The following is a 15,151-nucleotide window of genomic DNA, read 5'->3' as shown; positions in this document are numbered from 1 at the left end:
GAGAGGCAGGCAAGGTCCAGTCTTTACAGGGATGTGGCCTGCAGCTGCTTTTCCCTCTGGACTTTTCCAGATCCATTTCCCAAAATTCTTCTGTGTTGCATGAAGAAGAAGATGAGCGTTCTTGCAGTGAATCTGAAACACAGCTCTCTCAGAGGCCCTCGGCTCAGCAGCTTGGAGAGGTAACTTGTATTCTCCTCCCTTTCTTGGATGTTGGACCTCAGATACTTTCCTCCTATCCCCATGCCTCTTCACGTCCATCTGCCTTCATTCATTCATCAAACACCTTTGGACACTCTCTGAGATAGCAGCGAAGGTGTCATTGGGTTTATTCTCTCCACAATGTCCTGAGCCTGTGCTGTTTACCAGGCACTATTCCATATGCTGAGGAAAGGAACAGTGAGGACACTACCGAAGTCCTGCCCTCCTGGCGCTTATGTTCTTGATGTTGGGGTGGGAGTGGACACCAAGGACCATGAGTAGGAAAGCCGTGTGTCTGATGGAACTGTGGGTCAGTATGTCAGATGAGGGAGAAGGGAGTGGTGAGGCTGCAGGTGGGGCTGCTATCTTCAAAAAGTGGTCCACTGGGGGCCGACCCCATGGCGTAGTGGTTAAGTTGGGTGCGCTCCACTTCGGCGGCCTGGGCTCGGTTCCTAGGCACAGACCTACACCACTCAGCAGCGGCCACGCTGTGGCGGCAACCCACATACAAAATAGAGGAAGACTGGCACAGATGTTAGCTCAGGGTGAATCTTCCTCAGCAAAAGAAAAAAGAAAAAAAGGTGTCCATGAACAGAGACTGAAGGAGGTGAGGGAGCGAGCTCCACAGACATCTGAGAAAAGAGGGTTGTAGGCATGGGAATGGCAGGTGGAAAAACCCTGACGGGGACGTGCTGGAAGGCCAGGGCGGCGGGGTAGGAGACGATGGGATTTTCTACCCTGTGCCCCTCGCCGACTTCATTTAACAGAGGCTATTACACCTGCTCTCAGTGAGGTGAGGAGCTAGGGACAGTGGGGCATACAAGGATGATAAAGTGCTGCCTGTCCTTAGGAGATCAGGTCTAGGTGGGGACGAGGCATGTACATGAATCACAGCACATATCTGTTGCTTTGCAAGTATTTGTTGAACGAATGAATGAATCGTAACTATAGAGAATAAGTGCGCCTCAAACAATGAAGTGCTGTGGCAGAGGTGTGAAAGTGGAGGAAACCAGAGAAAGTGTGCTGGAGGAGTGGCATTTGAGCTGAATCTTGAAATCTGTTAGACATGAAGAGAAAGGCGAGAGACATGCTCCAGGTGGAGGGAACAGGATGTGCAAAGGCACGGAGCAGGAAGTCAGGGCTCTGAGCAGGCCAGTGGTAGCAGGAGAGCTCTGCTTCCCAGAGGCCCCCTGACGGCAGTGTGTAGACTGGTAGACGGGGGACAGACTGAGCCAGGAGCTGCTCCAGTGGCCCGGGCAGGAGGGCCTGACCTGAGATAAACGAGGACGCCTGGAGAAGAGAGAAGGGTGGCGGAGATAGAATCTGCCTGGGATGGGGTGAGGTTGCGTGCCCAGGTGACTGATAGGTGGGGTGTCAGGAGTGGGTTGGGGGGCAAAGCTGGTGTTTGTGTTAGATCCATTGAGCTGGAACTGACCCGACATCCAAGTGGAGATGCCCAGCAGGCAGTGAGGCCTCTGCTGGTTTTGTGTTCTTTTCCTTTAGAAGGAAAGCTGTTTATAATCCTGGGGAAACCTGGGGTGTTCCCATGTCACAGCTGCTGGGTGACCTGTGTCACCTGAGCTGCAGTCTTTGTGTGGCCCCAGCAGGTGCTATGCCTCAGGCAGGATGTGCTGACTGAAGTTTGCACCTCCCCTGGGAGACAGCCATTCCAGGTCAGGGCTGAAGAGAAGCGATGACAAAAGAGAAACCAGCCCTGCGTCTGCATGTTACTTACTGACTGTGGAGGACCTCAGTCCCTCCCAGCATCCCATCCTCCTCCTTTCCCAGCTCCCTGCCCCTACACCCTCCTCCAGCATGCTTGACTTGCACTTACTCCATTTCCCCCCAGGAATGTGGTGTAACTCCAGAAAGTGAGAATCTTACCCTGTCGTCGTCAGGAGCTATTGACCAGTCGTCTTGCACAGGGACGCCTCTCTCTTCCACAATTTCTTCCCCAGAAGGTACATGAGGGAGCAGGGAGTAGCTGCATGTTCTTCCCCCTCAGCCTCCTAATAGCTCCTCCCGGACAGACTTGGGGGCAGCTAGTTAATACCTGAGCTGCGTGACTACAGAGGACCCCACAGGCGAGGGAGGGGGACTTGCTCTCCTACGATGAGATGGGGGAACATCAGTTATCTTACTGCCAGTCCTGCCCTCATAAGGTTTTCCTTTACCATTATGACAGGGAAAAGCAAATCCCCAGTCCCTGAGTTGAGTTCTGAGCTCTAAAATGTAAAGGAGCAGAACCGTGGAAAACCTTAAATCTGAACCCTTCTTAGGTGGGGGCAAGGTAAGGCACTGTAGTCCTCACGGCCCAAGACAGGGAGGGAGATCTGCTCCTCATTCAGCTCACAGAAACCACGCCTGACCTCCCATCTCCTTCCTTCCATTCCTGTCTCCACAGACCCTGCGAGCAGCAGTCTGGCCCAGTCGGTCATGTCCATGGTGTCCTCCCAGAGCCAGCACTCCCAGATAAGCACTGACACCGTCTCCTCCATGTCCGGCTCCTACATCGCCCCGGGCACCGAAGAGGAGGGCGAGGCTCTCCCTTCCCCCCAGGCCGCCAGCAGGGCCCCCTCAGAGGAAGGAGAGGTAAGGGAGGAGCACGGACCCTCCTTGCAGCTCTGTGCTCTGCACATGTCCCTAAGGTGCTCGGAAGGAGCGCCATGGAAAACAGGGTACCAGGTAGTTGAAACAGAGACTCCTGCAGATCTGACTCTTGGGCGTCACCTCTGTCCTGGGGACTGCCAGAGAGCTGGTGGGGGAACTGGGGTGTTTGCACTTTCATTTTTGTTGCTCTTTTGCAGATGATGCCAGCAGCATCCCCAGACAGCAACTCTGTCAGCCTCGCTGAAGGGCAGGATGCAGAGGTAACACCGACATGGACGGCAGTGCTCCATCCCAGTCAGAGGGACTCTTACTCTATTTCTTTCCTCTGCGCTGGCTGGGGGTGCAAACACGATGGGGGCTGTCCTGGAAGAAGCCTTCCAAGATGGTGCGCTTGGATCAGTTAGAAGTGGGGTGTGATGTCGAGGGAAGTGCAGCTGCCCGCTCCGGTCGGGTGACTGATGAGCAGAGGGTGCTGGTCTCAGTGTAATAGGCGTGAGTGAGTTCTAGAGGTGAATATTCACACAGGTTGACTGTGTCACCGGCGCCTCCTGGTGCTGGGGACCATAAAGACCTGAGTGACCTTGTTTCTGCCTGCTCCCCCCCCCACACCGCACCCATCCAGAACCCCCTCCAGGGGGGCAGACAGGATTACGATTCAGCATGAGAAGTGCCCTGACCGAGGTGTGCAGGAAGTCCGTGAAATGCCCAGCTCACAGTGAGGGCTCTAGAATTTTTCTTGAGCCAGATGTTCTTAAAGGAGTGTCTGGATAGGTTTTGGGATCCCAAGGGATTTCTGAAAGTTTTCTGATCTCACTGTTTGCTCTTTCATTTGACAACTTTGATTTCCACCTTGAGAAACAGCATGAGCTAGACTATTACCAAAGCCAATCTGACATTTCTAGTGACATCTGTAACATGCCTCAGACTGGGCTCCATGGGCCGATCCAGCCACCAAGCGAAATCTGCCTCTGCTCGGCCTCCTTGGCACCTCAAACACGGATGGGAAATGTCTGCTCTTGACATAGGCCCTGGAGTTAGATACCATCAGTATGATTAGTTCTGCTTTCAGCAGATCGATACACTCATTTTACTACTTTTTAGACTCATAGCGCCTTCCTTCTCTCCTAGGGAAATGATGTTGTAGAGGAAGAGGATGGATCACCCGCACAAGAAGATGGTAAAAGACCTGGTCTTTTGCTCCCTCTTACTCTGTTTCTTTCCGGGGAGTCTTTAAAGGGTACTGAAAAGGGCACTGGTTTGACTTGGTGGCATGACTCAGTTGTGTGGCTATTGAGAAAGGTTGTCTTCTTGACGAAATATCGAAGCAAGCAGGGTATCCAAGGACCACAGTGGCCTTCCCAGCTCTTTGTGAGCCTCAGAGCCAAGGATGTCAAGATGAGGGTGCTGCGGAAGATATGTATAGTTCTGCATTTACATTCAAAAGATTCTGAAGCTTCTTGGGCGACTCCCTTCACCTTCCTGCCTGCGTCAGCTTTTCAGCCGAGTCCCAAAGAGCTGTACTAACAGCCCCGAAGTTTAGCAACAGCAGCAAAACAGTTTCCTCCAGTTGGGTGAAAGGACTGTTGGGCAGTTGGTATTGTTTTGCTTTAGGGCAGAAAGTGGCTGACGTTACAATAACAGAGGGATCTGAGGAGCCAGCGGCACAGTGCAGGTGTGGTCAGCAGACCTTAGCAGCTCAGCATAGACAGATGCTTTGTAGGCCACTGTAATGATTTTCTTTGCCATAATTCAGGCCTCAATTCTATCTTCAGTTAGAAGAATTTTGTTTCAAGTAAAGCTAGAAGAGAAGGGATGATCTGCAGAGCAAGGAAGTAGAAAGAAGGGGGGCTGGGAAACCCCGGCTGGGAATGGAATACCATGTGTTCTGGGAACCAGGGTCTTCCCTCTGCTGCTCTGAGGTGCCTCCCGCAGAAGGGCACCTCCAAAGCAGACTTGGGCCTCCGCCTGGATGCAGATGTCATCCTAGTTGCTTCTGCTTTAGCACTGACTGGCCGTTGCTTGGGGGGTTCAGGGAGTGTGCATGCAACTTGAGCACTCTCGCCTGTCCAAGTAGCCCTGAAGGAGGGGACGGCCACCAAGGCTGTGCCTCCACCACACTCTTGCATGCCAGCCTGAGATGAGCTGGGCGCTTCATCAACTCAGTTGACATCTTCAGTGCTCTAGGCTCCCGACTTTCCCTTTGTGATGGCTCCCCCACAGAAAATTTGCTTCTGAAAAGTGCAGGGCGGCAAGTGGTTTCCGCCTGACTCTCCGTAGCCCACGTGGTGGATTTATGTTTTCTTCTCTCCTTTTCATCAAGAGAAAAAAGGGGAGAGCTTGGAAAAATAACTTCTCAAACTTTCCTTCCTCTCTTACATGTCTGTAGGTTTCTGGTCAGTTTCTTAAAACGTACTCAAAATAACAAATTAAGTCTCATAAGAAAATAAATCGTACTTTTGTGAATGTGGTGAGTTTGATTTGATATGCACAATGATAGAAGCTAGGACCTTTAATTGTCGTCTTATGTATTTTTCATTTTGCAGAGCCTCTGGTCATAAATGTACCCCACACGCACGGGCAGACACAGGCAGGGGCAGGGTAACCTCACAGTGGCTCCCTGGCTTCTTCCCAGCCACGCTCCCCGTCAGCCTTGCGGCTCGCGTTGCTCTGCTCTGGGTCGGCTTCTCCGTGGAGCCTGTGACCCGCAGCCCCCCCAGGGCTCTGCCTTAGTAAGGAACAATGGCTGGAAAGGGGCCAATTAGGGAGCCAGCAGGATAGCAGGAGAACACAAACATGCCCACGCAATTTGATTCCTTTATTGTCCACTCTTTACCCACTTAATTATTGTCTTTTTTTTACATATGATTTTATTTTTTTGTCTCCATCCTTAAGATTTTTATTTTAAAGACAACAAAGCAGAGAAGCCAGCCCCTCTCTAACTGCATTAACTCCGTTGCAGGCCAGAGGACATGCGCATTTCTAGGTATGGAGTGTGACAATAACAATGGCTTTGACATCGCAAGCGTGAAAGCACTGGACAATAAGCTGTGCTCTGAGGTCTGCTTACCTGGTGAGTGGCAGTTTGCTGAACATGAACTTGGTGGGGGACACTCCTGCTCTCACCCTGGAACACCCATCTCCTGCCCTGCAGTTCCTGCAAGAAGGCATGGGCTGTGCTAAGATGCTGGAAACCAGTTGCTGAGAGGAAGCGAGGCGGCCTTGGGAGAGTCCTTGAGCTTTCTGCAAAGAGCAACCCCTGCCCTGAGTGAGAATGTTGGGACAGGAAGAGAGGAGCAAAAATTCCACTCCTGATTTGGCCTGACCCAGCCCCCCGCCATCACGATCTTGCAGATCCCATGGCAGGTGGCCTGGTCTTGTTTTCATCAACAGGAAGTTTGAGGCAGACACCACCTCTCTACAGAGGTCTTGGAATGATAGCCTGGCCCTTGAAAAGGGAATCCATAGCTCCTCAGAGGAATGTGCTTAGTTAGGATCAGAGAGGAATCTGAAGGCCGATGTTGAATAGACTAGCAAATGGCTCTGGGATCCATGAGCTTTGGGTTACCAGCTGCATTAACTTACTAGATTTGGATCCCAAAGGAGAGGTCAGGGGTTGAGGGTGACTGTGCTCCCCGGAACCCTAACTTTAAATTTGATCAGGGCTATCAGTGTGCCCCTTATGCCTTCTCATGACACTAACCTGAATCTGGGATGACTTCTTAGAAAGGAACTGTGTTAATCACACTTTTGAGCACTGACCTCCTTTACTCTAAGTGCTCATTCAAGGGCTCCACGAACCGCTTCTCTCGAGCCAAGTCTTACCCAAGTGGACTAGGTCAAAGTCGCCCCTCCTGGTTTCACGGCAGAGATAGTCCTTCACATCGTGTGGTTTGTAATCTCTTCAACCTCCCCTGAAATGAAGACACATTTCACCTTCAGAACAGCCACATCACGTCACAGGTCCAGTGCTTTACTCGCTCAGCGAAGTGGCGAGAGCATTGGAGTGACACAGTCTCCTGTGGTGTCACTCTCGGTCAGCCTGTGAGAGACGCGGGTCCTCACGCCCTGGCCCCGCACAGGCTGTGGCAGGGGAAGCCATAAGTCTCGAGAGATGCTCCTCCAGCCTTCCCAAGGGCTCTCCGGTCATTTCCGTTTGGCGTTGACCGGGTCATGTCTGGACCGGAGCTATGGGGTCAGGGCACGCTTCACTTCCTGCCTTCCTCCTCCTCACCTTGCTTCTGTCTGTCCATTTGTTTTTCACGTCTTTTTGCCAAACATAAATCTGTCTGTCTGGTGTGTTTATTTTGAAACTCATTTATGTTATCTAGACGTGGTGTGCAAGTTCACGTTCACTCCGTGCCAACACTGTCCTCCCTGGCTATGCTGTGCCCGACACCAAACTTGCTGGGCGTGCGCACATCCGAGAGGCTCCCACTGAGGTTTCCATTCCTAATTGGCAAGGGCTTGTATTCCAAATCCTAAGATTTTCTGAGAAAAAATATTTGTGAGAATATATTAATTCCTGGTCCGCAGACCATCGAAAATGTGGATGCTTCTGCAGCAAGCGTTATGGGAAGGATTTGTTTTGAACTGGTGTCCTTGGTCACTAGTTAGGGAAGATGACATCTCTGCCCTCACTCCACCTGGGGTCTGTGGCAGCTATGCTGGCTGTCCTCTCACGGGGCTTCAGGAGGGAAATCTAGGTTCCAGCCTCCCTCACGCACCTCCATTTTTTGGCAGAGGGAGCTGCTGGGAATTGTTCTAGTCCACCGTGCTGGTAGAAATGGACCTTATTCCTTCTGCTTCCTCCTCTTCCTAACTCCCTCTGGCCAACCTGCTTGTTGATTTTTATCCCACTTACAGCATTTCGGGAGAGGAGAGAGATCTGGAAGGAAGAAAGAACCCCTGGGGTCCCTTATGGTCATCTCAGGAGCCAGCCGTTCTGAGATTAAACTGGGTTCACAGTTCAGGCCAGACATGAAACCAAATGCCTGTGACGGCTGTCAGGAGAGGGACTCAGGTATAGGCGCTTGGGTGTCCCATTGTGTCTCTTGGGCTCCTGCGGGAGAGGGAAAGCACATCTGTTCTCTTGGTAAAAGGTCTCTCTAGTTCTGCTGTTAGCATCACACTGGTAGTAAAGTGCTGGGGAACTCTCTGGAAGCATCTGTTGGGTTAATGACAGGAGTGTCCACTTTGGTAGGTCCTGTGGAATAAATAGGCCTCTTCATGCTCAGCTGTTAAGTTCAAACTTCCATCCTACAACTGAGATCCCTCCGGGCTGGCTTGGCTCCTCATGTTCCTGCGCCATCAGGTCAGCTTCTCAGGCACTTGGTTTCTGCTTGAGTCTGGTTCCCTCTCCGAGCGAATGCCACTCCCTTCTCGGAGGGCTGATGAGAAGCGGAGCCCAGGGGAGCATCCCATGCTCTCCTTGTGCGCACTCCACCCTCCCCATGCTCACGCGTGTTCTGCCTAGAGACCCAGCTGGTGGCAAGCACCAGGCAGGTGCCCATCCTCACCAGTCTCGTCACACTTGTGGGAGTGATGCTGAGAGGGTACCTGTGTCATTCCAGTCCCTCTTCCCCTAAGAAGCTCCTGGGTCTTCTTGGGCCCCAAGACCAAGGCGGGTGGTGTGTTCTGCGATTGTTCTGAAAGGTTTTCAAAGGGAGGAAATCTAAGTCGACAGGTGTAGGTGGTGAGCAGATTAGAATTGTGAGACCATGAGTAGGTGTGGTTCTAAGGAATTTGGTGGAATATCACACAGGCAGCAGGGTAGTGGTCAGGGGTCTAGGGATAATTCTGTGAACAGCCTCTGGGTAGTGTATATGATGGAGGAAAGCAAAGATGATTTGGGTTTGTTAGTAGAAATACAAATATATTTTTAAATGACTATATTGTGCAGGAGTGGGCATATCCAATAAAATCTAAAAATACTGATGGAGACCTGAAATTCAATTCACTTTTCTCTTCAAGCCTCGTAACCAAAGACTAAGATGCTACTAGGAAGGTTTATGCTTCACAAACACTAAAGAAGAATCCGAATTAAGTTTCTCCACAATTGAAACTATTATACCCCTTAAATTTAATTAGTGGCTTGGTAGAGGCAGGAAAGGGGTGTGTGGAATTTCCCTAAACGTGCTCCCAAAATCTGCCTCTAGGGATCTCTTCAAGCTCCCATTTCCGTTTCGCCAAAATGGGGATTGAATGGAAAGCGCCTTTATCTCTTTCCCAAGAAGGATTTTAAATCTCCAAGCTCCATTTTCTAGCTGAAGAGCCCGAGAAAATGGTAGCACTTGCTCAGGAAGCCCTCCTGGCATCCCAGGCTTCTTTCTGCAGCCAGGCCTGCCCTCTGCACAAGGTGAGCAGAGAGCAGCAGCAGGGTTTTGCTGAGGGCCCAGCAGGGTCCTTTGCAGGGAGAAGAGCACCTCATAATCACTGCAAAACCTCCCCACAGAGAGTATCAAGAAGCCAGGGAAAACAGAGACTTCAGATCTGAGGCTTGAGTCTGTCCAGAAGGAACCGGTTTTGGGCCCTGGCTAGGGATTCTAGAATGGCGGAGTTTGTAGCAAGGCCTCGTGGGAATTCAGTCAGGACGGCACGTGGCCCGGTGTTTCCTGGCGGCAGCGGCGGTTATTTCGTGCATGCATGTGCAGTGTTGCTATTTTGTGCGTGTGTGTCTTCTCTCTTGTTTACTATTTGCTTTTGGTCTTTCCTGCCAAACAGCCGCAGTTCCGGAGTCCTGCCCCATAAACATTGAGGAATAGGTATGAGATTGACCAAATTGTATGAGTGAACCAAGAATTCGTTTTATTTTGGGATTCCTAACTGAAAAGGCAATCTTGCCTCATATTCATCCTGTCACACTTAGAGTACCACCCTTAGAGGGGAAAAGGCACTGTTGACCCAGGTCCCAGACCCCAGTACTCTGGGGAATATAGATTCCCACATTCCGTAGACTTTTCTGTTCCACTCACTTCTCTTCCCTGGGGGTCCACCTCCACAGACTGTTATTAGAGCCTTACGATGGATTATTACACCAGGACATTTATGGGAAATAAGCAGTTTATACCCACTTAATCCTAGTGTTTCTGCCATTAAAGGGTTTCATGTCTTGGGCTGGCCTCCCCTGAGGCTGACCCAGACATCTGTGAGTGGCCTCCCTCAAGCACGAATGCAGTGAGTCAGGCCCTGCTCCACAGTTGGTCGGCCCTGTCCACTGAACAAGTCCACCATTGAGCCAAGTGCCGTGCTCCGCTCTGCCTGGGAGGAGCTGACGGTCTAATGGAGGAGTGGGAGGATTCAGCAATTTCCAGCAGTGTGAGAAGTGGGGTGGTAGCACAGGCTGCTGGGGGAGCACTTCGGAGCATGCTGGACCTCAGCAGGCTGGGGGCCTGTGAGGGCAGGGTGCTGGGAGATGTGGCTCAGGATGTGCCCGGGGTTGGAGGATGGAAGGCCTTCTGCAACCTGAGAGTTAGGGCTTCATCCTGAGCGTGTTGGCAGCTGAGGCCCTGCTTTCCTCTCAGAAGGAGCTTCTCGCTCACTGGGTGGGGCCAGTCTAGGGGCTGGAAGGACTATCCAGGGGAGAGATGAGGCTGGCCTGAATAAAGCCGGGGTGGGGGGGGCGACTGGGGTGGGGTGCTGGTGGTTAAGCACATTCTCGAATCAGATGTCCTGCTCAGCACGCACTCTTGTTACCTCGTTTAGTCCTCACAGCAATCCTGTGAGGTAAGTGCTCGTCTCCCATTTGATGGATGGGAAAACCCAGGCTCCCAGTAAAGTGGCCTGGGATCACATAGTCAGTAAGTTAGAAAGAGGGAGTGAAGCCCTGGTTTTCTGACTACAGATTTAGACATGTCTAGGAAGTGAGCAAACAGTAGGTGGTGACGGATTGGACACAGGGCACCAAAGGAGAGAGCAGAGCCAAAAGTGGGTTTCCAGCTCAGGCAGGTGGTGCTCCTCATGTGGGAGTGGCGGCACATTTGGGGAAGGATAATGAGTTTAGTGGGTGATTTGTGGGACCCCAACCCTCTCAGGCTAGAGTCTCCTGGGGTTGATGGCACCAGATGATAGCAAACCTCAGCAGGCTGCTCGGGTGCGGAAAGAGATGAGGAGCAGCAGATGCAGGGGAGGGGGTGCTGGAGCCATCACACTGTCCTCCCCTGATGCCATTCTGTCCCTGGCGCCTCCTGCCCACCCTGGCTCCCACAGCAAACTCGAACACTCTGGGCCCAAATGGACTCACTCTTCTCACCCCCCTCCACTTCTTCCTGCCCTGATGAAAATCTCAGCTAGACCCAATTTCTTTTTCCTTGTCCACCAAAACATATAGGCAAACCCCAAAACCAAATAAAGATACAAAAGTGGATTGTAGGGTAAGTTTACAAAACAAGGAGCATCCTGCGGGTCTCTCTTGGTAGTGGGCCACAGTGGCCATGGCTGTACATAGTCCAGTGGGCCACAAGCAGTCCCTGCACCTGTTGGCACCCACTTCCCCTGAGTCTCTTTCTCACACGCTGTGCCTTGCACACGCATGGGAGTTTCAGGTAACACGGATCCTGCTGGCTTCTCTGCCGAACTCCTGGGCTGCCCTGCTGGAATCACCATCTGGACCCAGCCAAAGGTCTGGCTCCTATAACCTTCCTTTTCTCTTCTCCAGGTTCCTGGCAGGACGATGACAACATTGTCAGTCGTCGGAACACACAGCGCCGGCGCTTATCATCTGGCAGCCTGGAGGACCCCGAGAGCAGGCCCTGTATGTGGGGCCCTTTGGCCGTTTGAGGGCCCAGCCTGTGCCAGGGCTCCTCTCCGTCCTCGCATTCCATCCTGGCCTCATTGGACCGCTGGCCTCGTGGGCATCCTCAGCAAGACACATGGAGACTTTTTATACCTATGTGAGAGCTGGACCTTGAGATCAATTGCTCCTTCTCCCAGCCTTGTCTCCTTCTATACCCTGATCCTTTCCCTCCCAGAAGGAACTGGAACCCTCCTTGCTCCTTGTGGGCTAAAGCCACTCAATGAACTGTGGCTCATGAGACCCTTTGCAAAGACTCTCTGGAATGTTTCCACCATATGTTGGTCTTCAGGTGGAGCCAAGGTCCACAGGCTGGTGGTTTCTTGTGCATCTTTTTTCTCCTGAGTGGGTAGACCAAGATGATTTGGAGTTTTCACGGCTTCATTGCGAACACCCATCTGGCATTTTCAGGTCTCTGGGACATCATAACTGATTTGAAACCTCCAACTTGGGGTGGGGTTGGGGGATGACTCCTGTGAGAAGGGAAAGCCATATTTCACTCTAAGTGGAATTTCCCTCAAAAAGCATCAGGAGGGGCCGGCCCCGTGGCGTAGTGGTTAAGTGTGCGTGCTCCGCTGCTGGCGGCCCGGGTTCGGATCCCTGGTGTGCACCAAGGCACCATTTGTCAGGCCATGCTGTGGCGGCGTCCCATATAAAGTAGAGGAAGATGGGCACAGATGTTAGCCCAGGGCCAGTCTTCTTCAGCAAAAAGAGGAGGATCGGCATGAATGTTAGCTCAGGGCTGATCTTCCTCGCACACACACATAAAAAGCATCAGGAGCTCCTTTCGCAAGAACTAGAAAGAGTGGCAACAAAAAGATTGGTTGAAAAAACTGTTCTTGCTTCTGGTAGCAGAACTAGTCTCCTCTGCCTCGTGTGTCGGTCTGCTCAGGAAGAAGACCCCGAATCTGAGAACCCCCTATTAAATGATTGCCCTTACGAGGGTGATTTATGATCAGGCACATTCATGAAGGCCCGGGACTGCATCCTAAGGTGACATTTCCAAAAAAACCTTTTTAACCACCTTTATGTGCCGGGTACTGTGGTGGGGCTGTGGGATCTTACCACATTTCATCCCTACAGCCCTGTCAGGTGGTATTCTTATCCCTATTGTTCCTGTCTCCACCCCTTTTCGTTAATAGTTGGAGAAATAGGCTGAAAGGTGGGGGGACCAGTGATCCTCAAATTGGTGCCCAGGAGCCCCCAAGGATGTGGTGGAGGGCACTGAGCTGGGGCCAGCAGTGGTCTGGGAGCCTCCCCACCCCATGTTTTCCTCCACTGCCTTCCAGATCTGCTGAGCCTGATGGGGGAGGGGGAGGGATTGCCTTCCATAGGCTCATTAAAGATTTAGAGATACTGTTGTTCAAATCATATGCCCACCCCACCCCACCTCAGTCCAATGTGAGGCATATAAACAAAAGCTTGAAATGGCAATGCTAGACTGTAAGATGTTGGGAGTTACTCCTCTTTCAACACTAGTGTTATCGTTGGAGTCCACATCGCTCTTGGATAGATGCTTTGTCTACTTACTTTCGGAAAAGGTGGTTGTTTAGTGGAGCATGAGATTGGGAAGCAAAGTTAGGTACAACAATTTGTGAGGCTGAGATATGGCAGAGCCGCAGGCTGTGCCCATCATGATGGCCAGTCTTAGCATTTGGAATTGTCATCCTAAAAGAGTTTTTCAGGGCCATTTCCAAGGCCTCAAAGAGAGTCCAGTGCTCAGGGGATCCTTTGCGCCTTCTGTGTGGCTTCTTTGCACTGCCAGGTAGGTGGTGACCCTCACACTGACTAGTGGTTGTGGCTCACGTCCTGCCCTGGGGGGTTGGGGGGGGGAGGCCTGTTGTCCTGACAGATGTGACATGAGCCAAACCTGAATTTAAGCTTCTGTCTTGAGTTTCCATGTCCACTGTCTCTGAAATCCTACAGTGGACTCTGCTGTTTTGGGCTCCACTTAATGTCCTGTCTTTCCCCCACATTCTTACATATTTAATATTTGAGCAATAACCCCACTTGCTGATTTCCTTGAATTTTGAGCCTCAGAAGCACCAGGGGATGGAGCTTCCCTTAGCATGGGGTGGTGGCACACAGACCCCCCTCCTCTCCTGGCAGGTAGTAGTCACAGTGTGGTGTTACCTGAGATGAAGGAGATGCAGGTAAACAGTAGCCCACAGTGGCCAGGAACCCTAAGAGGAAGCCATTATCTTCACCCCTTCTGGAGGGTCTGTGTCCTCTCCCAGGAAGGGGCTCAGAAAGATTCTTCAAGACCTTGGTTCCATAACCAAGACATACCTGGGTTAGAAATGGCCCTTCACTCTTTGTTTCTCAGACAGTTCCTTTTCTCTCTCCCTCTCCCCCTCTCCCTCCCTCTCCCTCTCCCTCTCCCTCTCTCTCTCTCCCTCCCTCCCTCCCTCCCTCTCTCTCTCTCTCTCTCTCTCATCTCTTGGTACTCATTTAGCTCTTTGGCAAGCAGAAACATCCCATCATCCCATCCAAAGGGGCTGGTCCTCAGTCAGCTTGATCAGGGAACAGGGCAGCTGCCAACCCTACTGCCCGAACCCATCATCTGGAGACAGTCATTGTGTGTAAGCAGTTGACCCAGAGAGAATGCGATGGGGCCTGCCTTCTCACACGAGGGCACACACTAACTGGAAGCCTGTAGCTCCTTCCTGCCATACTCAGGTCTGAGCTCTCCCATGGCCTCCGAGTGGTGTGGTGATCCTGGCCACCTCGTAGAGCCTTTTTTCCTTCCCCTACCCAGTTCCATCCCTCCAGAGTTCATGCCCACTTTGGGGAATCTCCTGGGGACAGACCCACACACTTTAAGCCGTCTAACCTGGGGAGAGGTAGTGTCCTGTCCACCTGATCTTGGCATGCTGGTTGCTCACTTTGCTTTAGGATCTGCACACCTGGTGTGTGTAAGTGTGTGTGTGTACTGTTGTGCCCTCTGTGTACCACTGTGACTCCCTGGAGTACACTCATGGGCACACTACAGTGGGGACATCAAGGATGCAATATTTATGGATTGCTGCATGATTCTTAAAAATGAATAAAACTGTTTACAAAGGAAGGAGAGCTGTTAACTGCACAGTTGGCTTATTTGTGAAAGTTTCTGTCTGACTTTCTCCGGCATTCTTTAATATTTTTCCTCAGGAGAATCTGGAGGTGGAGGAATGGGAGAGGGCAAGGGGTAGGGCAAGACATGCTCCTGGGCAGAAGCTGATGTGCCATCCCCTGGGCACAAGCTTCCCACCCCCAGCTCCCCTGCTCCTGGGCAGAGGCCTGAGTATGGAGCTCTCACCCCCACCCTCACCCTTAAACCGGAGAACTTCCAACACTGCAGCTCCTCAATAATTGAAGAGCAGGAAAGCTGGTGGCAGGAGTGAGGCCAGGGGAAGGGAGGAGGAAGGGCCACAGTCCCCCGTGTCCCTCTAGCCTTAGTCCCTGTCACTTAAAAGTTGGTGAAATTAATGGGGCAAATGGCCCCACTAGGAGAATTTGGTCAGTTTTACCCATGGGCTCTGCTACCTCAGCTATCTGGAAAGGAGAAAGAGCACT

General features: G+C 51.8%; 1 protein-coding gene across 1 annotated transcript in view; it reads left to right on the top strand.

Annotated features, from left to right (window-relative positions):
- Positions 1–14,698, top strand: part of RNF157 (ring finger protein 157) — a 72,088-nt gene extending 57,390 nt beyond the window's left edge. Inside the window, exons 13-19 of the mRNA XM_014789290.2 lie at positions 71–179; positions 2,048–2,159; positions 2,603–2,790; positions 3,006–3,068; positions 3,937–3,985; positions 5,768–5,878; positions 11,462–14,698. Coding sequence (XP_014644776.2) covers positions 71–179; positions 2,048–2,159; positions 2,603–2,790; positions 3,006–3,068; positions 3,937–3,985; positions 5,768–5,878; positions 11,462–11,583 — 754 coding nt within the window. The 3' untranslated portion in view covers positions 11,584–14,698. The remainder of the gene's footprint in view (positions 1–70; positions 180–2,047; positions 2,160–2,602; positions 2,791–3,005; positions 3,069–3,936; positions 3,986–5,767; positions 5,879–11,461) is intronic.
- Positions 14,699–15,151: the final 453 nt, after the last annotated feature.

This window comes from Ceratotherium simum, chromosome 16 (genome assembly GCF_057802395.1).
Source record: "Ceratotherium simum simum isolate JZ-2026a chromosome 16, ASM5780239v1, whole genome shotgun sequence".
NCBI classification, from domain to species: Eukaryota; Metazoa; Chordata; class Mammalia; order Perissodactyla; family Rhinocerotidae; genus Ceratotherium; species Ceratotherium simum.
The sequence above is the reverse complement of the archived record's forward strand: the minus strand, read 5'-3'. Positions and strand labels throughout refer to the sequence as shown.